At 41.2% G+C, this 7,424-nt stretch overlaps 2 protein-coding genes across 2 annotated transcripts in view; one reads left to right on the forward strand and one right to left on the reverse strand.

Annotated features, from left to right (window-relative positions):
* The window catches only part of nom1 (nucleolar protein with MIF4G domain 1), a 9,626-nt gene extending 7,509 nt beyond the window's left edge, over positions 1-2,117 (forward strand). Inside the window, exons 10-11 of the mRNA XM_046057841.1 lie at positions 683-792; positions 1,400-2,117. Of these exons, the coding sequence (XP_045913797.1) occupies positions 683-792; positions 1,400-1,577 (288 nt within the window). The 3' untranslated portion in view covers positions 1,578-2,117. The remainder of the gene's footprint in view (positions 1-682; positions 793-1,399) is intronic.
* A 2,005-nt stretch (positions 2,118-4,122) lies between these two features.
* On the reverse strand, positions 4,123-6,836 carry mnx1 (motor neuron and pancreas homeobox 1). The gene is made up of 3 exons (XM_046057875.1): positions 6,240-6,836; positions 5,246-5,406; positions 4,123-4,803 (listed from the first exon to the last, which is right to left on the reverse strand). Exons 1-3 carry the CDS (start codon positions 6,718-6,720, stop codon positions 4,516-4,518), a joined length of 930 nt encoding a protein of 309 aa, XP_045913831.1. The 5' UTR covers positions 6,721-6,836; the 3' UTR covers positions 4,123-4,515.
* Between the last annotated feature and the right edge of the window lie 588 nt (positions 6,837-7,424).

A 7,424-nucleotide genomic window follows, 5' to 3' on the forward strand; every position in this document is an offset into this window, starting at 1 on the left:
CAATAAGAAGAGTTGCATTTATTGATTTAAATTACCTGCTGGATGTCTGTGACCACCCAGTCTCTTAAACTGTGTGTGACCTGGCCTGTAGTTCACCTCTGCGGTGTGGGAGCCTCTCACACCTCTCACCTCCTGATATTATTTGACTCAGACTGTGACTACAAACAATGGGGGGGTGAGACCACACGTCCTACTTTGCTACCGTGTAGGCCGCAGGTCCATATCAGAAACTGATGACCATTGTCCTCATCAAAGAGCTCGAACCGGAGCTGGTGGGAATGTTTGCTTTTCACATGTAACCTGAATCTGGATGAGAGGACTCCCTGTGCAGAGAAGCCGGTTTCTGTAGTTTGTAGTTTCTATTGCTGTTCATCGGTGTATCATTCAGTGCAGTTAATCAATCTTTCAATTTGTATTCTCCAAGATGACGTTCCAGTTCAGCCTATGGGACAAGTTCAGGGAGCTGTCCAACCTTCCCAGCAGCACCTTTAACAACCTGGTCCAGCTGGTTACCCACTTCCTGCAGAGGAAGTGCCTCTCACTATCCATGCTCAAAGTAAGTTACACGTCGTTAAATGTTGGTTGAAGCTTTCACTATATTACATTTATATATTTGATGCTATACATATAATTATATCTTTAAACATAATAATTACGGTCCCCTCTGTGTTTTCCTGTGTAGGTAATAGAGTTTGGGGAACTAGATAAGCCCACGGTGCGCTTCTTGCGTCTGGTGCTGACTAAACTGCTAAAAGAAACTGAGCCTGAGGACCTAGCCAGCATATTTGGAAGGTGAGCTTCGTTTTGCATACACTTAGTTCTTATATCCTTAATGATTTAAACATGTAAATAGATGCAAATTATGACACACTGAAAAACAAAACTGCGAGTTTACAGCAATGCTAGAAGCTCCTAAGGGCTGTACGCAGGCACAGCAGTAGTTTGAACTTAATGCTAACATCAGCATGCTAACATGATGATGTTTAGCAAGAATAATGTTTACAGAGTTCATCATCTTAGTTTAGCATGCTAATATTTTCTAATGGGCAATAAACGCAGCTGAAAAAGTACAACTGAGGCTGATGGCAATGTCTTTAGATTTGCAGGTATTTGTAAACCAAACTATTGGACAAATTGAATATTTTTCACCTCATGAGTCATCCTTTTGGGACCATGAATGTCTATGCAAAATGTCATGCCAATCCGTCCAGTTGATATTTCAGTTTTGACCAAAATGGTGGCGAGACCAAAACTGCAAACCTTGGAGCCGCGCTGCTAGCATGGCTAGAAAGTCTTTTTTTAACTGTTCAGCAATGTTAACCTCCGTTAGCCGACATCTTGTAAAACAGCTCCTGTGAACGTCTGAAATCAATGTCCCTCATTGTTTCCCACCTGCCAGGATTTCAGGAATTCCCAAGCTAGGAATGCTGCGGGAGGGCTTGAAGCTTTTCATCAGCCACTTCCTGCTGAAGAATGCCCAGTCACAGGGACCAGCTGAGCAAGCAGCTATGCTGTCAGAGCGAGCCCAGGTCGCCACCAAAGCCATGGAGGCCAAAGAGGCCAAGCTCAAACTGTAAAACGCACACGCACTCACACACACACAGAGCAGAAACCCAACAGAGGTACATAACAAGACTGTGGAACAGAAGAAGGCTTGTCGGTTAGAATTGTCTCTTAAAGCTAAGAATTCAAATCAACAGTTTTCTTTAAAGGAGAATATGTTTTTTATATTATGTTCATGCTTTGGGTAGTCCTTGTACATAATTGTTACCATGATGATTTTTAAATCTAGAAAATACCGATGCCTTTAAAGACACACCAGTCTTAGCATTATGTATATTATCTTAATGCAGTGTGTATTGGTTCACCTTTCTTTTTCTGCAACAAATAACTACAGATTTTGCTGAAAAATATTTAGCAATATCTTGGATTTTTTACATATTTCATTTTGCAAATACATTGCCCATGATGGTGCTTGTATATTTGTTAATAAAGCAAGGGCAAAATATCAAAAAAGATTTGTTCTACATGCAGGCACAGGACTGTAACAAAATGTTTATACAATTTGTTAAACATTACAAAAAAAATAAAATAAAAGCCTAAATAAATCACAGACATTTTGCCTGAAGCTTTGACTCATTTGTAAAGAGAAAGAAACCATTTCATCTTATTTCTTTTTCTTCTTTGCCTTAACATTTTGTTCTGATGCTGCCCCAATGGAGACAGTGCAAGAGTGAATATTGTTGAGTTCAGACGCCTGGAACCTTTCTTCAGTTTTACTGAGTCTATTTACACTCTTATACACAATACAGCACGTTATCATAAAGTCTTTCACAGCCTTAAACACAACTGATTCACTGATGTGAATATTTGTATGTTGTTGTCCTTTTCTGTTGATATTTCCGCTTGGCTGCTGTGAGTGTGACATGCACAAGAGTGAGAATAGAGAGGGACGGTGGTGTTGCCATTCAGTGTTTACACACCCTGATGAAATGACCGGGGGGCCTCAAGTCTAGCCTATTCTGTTTGCTCGCTGACACCAGTATCTGCCCGCATAGTTAGCATAGCAGAGTCATTCTGTTACATTTGATACTTGCTTCTATTAATTAGCTCCAGTGGTGCGGCCTGGATCAATCTGAGGCTGGAGCGTGGCCTAATGTCAGGAAGGGGCCACCAAGGTCAACCAGAGGAAACGTCCTTCACTAGTTCACAAACCACACCTCGTGGTGAAGGGTTTTAATTAGATGCAACATTTAAGATGCAGTGTTTGTTTTTGATGACAAAGGAGCACATCCTTCAAATACACTTTGGGCTTGAGTAGCAGTGGTGTTTGTTATTTGTTTTTTTTTTATTGAGAAATGATGGAGACCACTGGGAGACACATTGGACAACCTGTCAGGTAAAAGGGGGGAGATAATGGGATCACTAGGCTCACTGTGCAGTCCATACACAGGCCATTGTCTGAGCCGGAAAGTTTAGCTGGTGTACTCTTGTAGGGCTTGACCCTCAGCTGAACTTTGATTTAGTCTGCTAAAGCTAAAGCAAACAGCTGAAGATAACCAACAGATCCCTCTGTAATCCTGCTTCAAATGGCACATAATCAGTCAACCCCTGCTATAGTTTAACATTGATGACTGGGGGGAACAGTGATAAGGAAGAACATCTTGCAGACTGTGTTTTCTGTATAGTTAACTGATGCAAAGTGTAAACCCATGTACAGATGAGTTATTAAACTGTCCCTAAAGCTCAGTCTCATTGGTAAACCTTGCCCAGTTTAATGAAAATATATTACAATAAAAGACTAGGTTGAAAAAAATAAATGTGTTGTGTAGGTAGGAAAATTAGGCTGTGCAGATTTGGTTTGCATTTGAAGAGGTCAACTTTTTATGCAAAATACAAAGCCCATAATACAATTTATGTCTTATGTTTATAATTCCTCCTTATTGCATTGTTTTTGTTTTTTAAATTTAAATGAAGACTATACAAAAACGTCACAGAAAGAGTTTGTAGATTTAAATGTAACAGTATTTTGGACACAGAACATGTGGGCTATGGAGCTAATAACGAATCGGTATAAATCTGATTTTATCCATTAACAAAACTATATGGGGGAGTTGTTCTTTAGACTAAATGACTTTCATATGATTTCAGCCCCGAAAATAGTGCCTGAGCAGCCAAGTTGTCGCTCAACAAGCCGTTTTTAAAGGGTTTATTAATGCGAACCCATTGCTAGTGTGGTGTGAAATGTTTCCTCCGTCTGACTGCTTACTCGCTGTTTGCTCTCGCTGCACGTTTGCACAGATCCGACAGCGCTATTAACGGTAATTCCCATGACCCGACCTGTCAGAGCAAGGAGAAAAACGCAAGCCCCTGTCCACAGCCGAAGTGAAACGCCGCAAGTTAAGTCGTAAATCAAGGGACTGTTTTTTTTCTTCTTCTTCTTTTAAACCACAAGACTTGCGCCAAAATACCAACTGAGGCTTATATTAAAAAAAAAACATTTTATTTCACATTGTTTGCACCAAGAGAGACGCTAAACAATAATTTCGCATGCACTTCTATGACCATTTTATAAATACAGTATAGAAAAATAAACATAACTTTCCCCCCCTCCCCCCCAGCGTGATATGGCACACTGCCGACACCACAAAGAAAAAAATGACCAATGACAGCGGACTATTAACTGTAGTGTGGTGTTATTGGATATCATTGAAAGAGTATACCATCAGCAGGGACATATTGCAAAGTCCTGAGCCAGTTTACAGCGTTTGCATATTAACCATGCAATAAGTCACAGTTTACCTAGCCGAGTGCTGAATGATGCTCCTATGTGTATAAAACTTAAACCTCCCGCTTTTATTGCTTGATTATGACACAAATATTATCTATTCTTGACCTAAATTTGATTCTTTTCATGACAACAAAATGGATTGGATTACATGCAACTGCTTTTTCGTGGCGAAATCCCCCACAGTCATTATAAATGGAGATCGCCACCTTCGCCCTTCTTCAGCTTCAAGGCTGTGGGCTGTGGTCACTGGTGTGATTCCTCTCCTCGTCCGAGGAGCAGTCTGAAGAGTTGTACAGGAAAGTGTCGCCCTCATCGTCGTCACTGTCTCTAAAATCTCTTATTCTGCCATTTTTTGAGTCTGTTTTGCTGTTATAGTCCGACTGTTCGTGTCCGTCAGATTTCTCCTGGCCGCTCTTGCCGCCTTTCTGCTTTTCGGCCTCCTGGGCGGCCTGCTCTTTGGCCTTCTTACTTCTCTTCCACTTCATGCGTCTGTTCTGGAACCAGATTTTAACCTGAAGAAATGAAAATAATTAAGTTTAATTGGTTTAAACTGATAAAGTAGGAGGCTACCTGTGCGTAAATATGCGTAAAGATTGCGTAAAGGTTACCAGTCCGCCTGACATAGACATCTGCGGTGTTAATAACTTAAAACGTTATTGAAACGACTAAAGTTTTATTTTTTTTTTAAATCCATTGATAAATGAAAACAAAATATCAACAGGATGACCTAATTACCATGTGCCCATGCTAAGTTGAAACCATTGCAGTGATAGGAAAACGACCTTAATGTCTAAAACAGTAAGGATGCGTCGGGATCAAGAGGAATGAGATCTCATCATAATTATTTTCAGAAAATGAATCCAAGCTTAAAATGAACTTGCTGGTGCTTGTGCCTTAAAAAAACATTTTGAAGCCTAAAACGGTCACATCAGCCATTGCTGCAAGATATATTACCTGAGTTTCTGTCAGCATGAGGGACGTAGCCACTTCAAAGCGCTTAGGTCGTGACAGGTACTTATTCAATTTGAACTGATGCTCCAACTCCAGCAGCTGCTGACTTGTGAATGCAGTTCTTGGTCTTCTGCACTTGCCAAGCAAGTTGGACTGCGCCTGAGCTGCAAGAGTAAGAAAAACCCCCCAGAAATTATATATACCTTTTTAAACATAGAAGACATTCTATTTTATACACAATTCCTGGCATAAAGTAGGCTAAATCTAAATGATGTCAATGTCCAAAGATTCAAGTTCAAAGCCAATAACCTGCTTATGGCTAATAATAAAATGATCAAAAACTGTTGTAATGTTGTGAGGGAATTGACAACCCACTGTTGTCATGGTGCAATAAAATCTGATTCTCTACATTTCCGCGCTCCCTGTTTAAGCAACAAGCTCGTGCACATATATAATATTTCCATAGAGAAGCATTTGTCACTCCATTTTGAACAAATCTGTTAAAATGGGCAGAAACAAAAAGGCAGTATCTGGTGAGCAAGTAGCATGTCGCCTGTGGGTTTCACACTCCTCTGCTACTTTCCCACTGTCCATTATCTGTCCATTTTAGTTCCTCTTAGAAAAATTACCACTCTATTACAGCCTCTCTCTCTATCATATCAATACGTCAGGGAAATCGTGCGCCAAAATCGAAAACTGATATTTATTTTTTAATTAAAATATGAATGTCATGCCTTTCTATAACTGAGGCTTTTGCACAGTAACAGATGCCGCCTTGAAGCATCGTGTTGGCCTACATTCATTTTAGTGATATTTATTCATATTAATTAGAAAAATTGTAACTAATAAAGCAGGCTTGGTGTACCATCAAACAGCCTCAGCTCGACCTGGGTTGCCACACACAACAAAAAGACTATAGAATATATGTGACCAAAATGTTATTATTTATTTATGAGCAGAAAATGCCCAAACATTCTGTAATGAAGCAGCTACTTACAATTGAAGTCAGACATTTTGGGCAGCATCATCCCAGCTGTGGAGACCCTGAGCCAGTGGTCCAGCTGGAATGTGCTGGCTGTCAGTTTGATGGGATCACTGGCGTGGTGATGATGGGAGCTGTGTGGGTAGGAGTAGGACAGGGCAGGGTGTTGGCCTGTGAGGGCAGCTGCGGAGTAGGTGTACATGGGATGGCCGTAGAGAGCCTGTGCGGGGATCCCTGCGGTACTCTGCGGATGTAATCCAACCATGCTGTGCGGACTGTTGAGGAAACCCGGTTTAGGAATCAACCCGCAGGTGGAAATCCTCGGCGGGGACGGCGTCTCGGCGCGTAAAGACTCGACGCTGGTGGTCAGCTCCGGGGCTGACGACGGGATGGAGGAGGAGGACAGGGAAGTCACAAGCGCAAGCGGAGACGTCTGCACCTTGGGTGTATCGACTGCTAAAAGCGCGTCAATGCGAAAGTTTTTGGATTTCTCCATCGGGCCTCCGGTGCGCGTCCTTGTCGCCTCTTTTGCAGTAAACGAAGGAGAAGTCAATGCCGTTTTCCCACCTTTCAAAAAGTTATGATGTGGTCCGGAGTGTGAGAGAGGAGCTCCGTGTCACACTTAATCCCTTTGAGATGGAGGCGATTGGTGCAGCCGTCTGGCAGGGGGCTGTCCCAAGCGTCACAGACCCAACAACGCCTCTCTGCTCTAATCACTGTAAAGCACGGTGTTGGCTGCGTTATTGCTTTCATGAAATATTGCTATCATAGGAAAATGACACAAACGTAAGTAAAACGTAAGATTCTTTTTGATCAATGATAACCTGTTCATCAACAGTGGGTTTATGGAGCAATGTTGTAATATTTTGTTAAACACCGACAGCCACAACACTCCAGAATACCCATCATTTAACACACATTTAATAAATCTATCTATAAATTCTGTTTTTACATTCTTTTTTTCATGATAAAAATGCAATAGTTTACTTAGATACTTTCCCTTAATCGTTTTTGTCCAGAATGTCATTGAGCTATAACAGAAGTAATGGTTTATCTTGGAGCTGCATGCCTCATGGATCAACAAAGGATGTGAGATGGTTTAGCTTTAACCTGAAAACTGAAAAAAAAAACATGGTATTAATAACAAATAGGAAATATTCAAGGCTAGTTCAGGCCAAACCATGTTGGATGAGTGTGTAT

The sequence above is a fragment of the Micropterus dolomieu genome, linkage group LG01 (assembly GCF_021292245.1).
Source record: "Micropterus dolomieu isolate WLL.071019.BEF.003 ecotype Adirondacks linkage group LG01, ASM2129224v1, whole genome shotgun sequence".
In the NCBI taxonomy this organism is placed as follows: Eukaryota; Metazoa; Chordata; class Actinopteri; order Centrarchiformes; family Centrarchidae; genus Micropterus; species Micropterus dolomieu.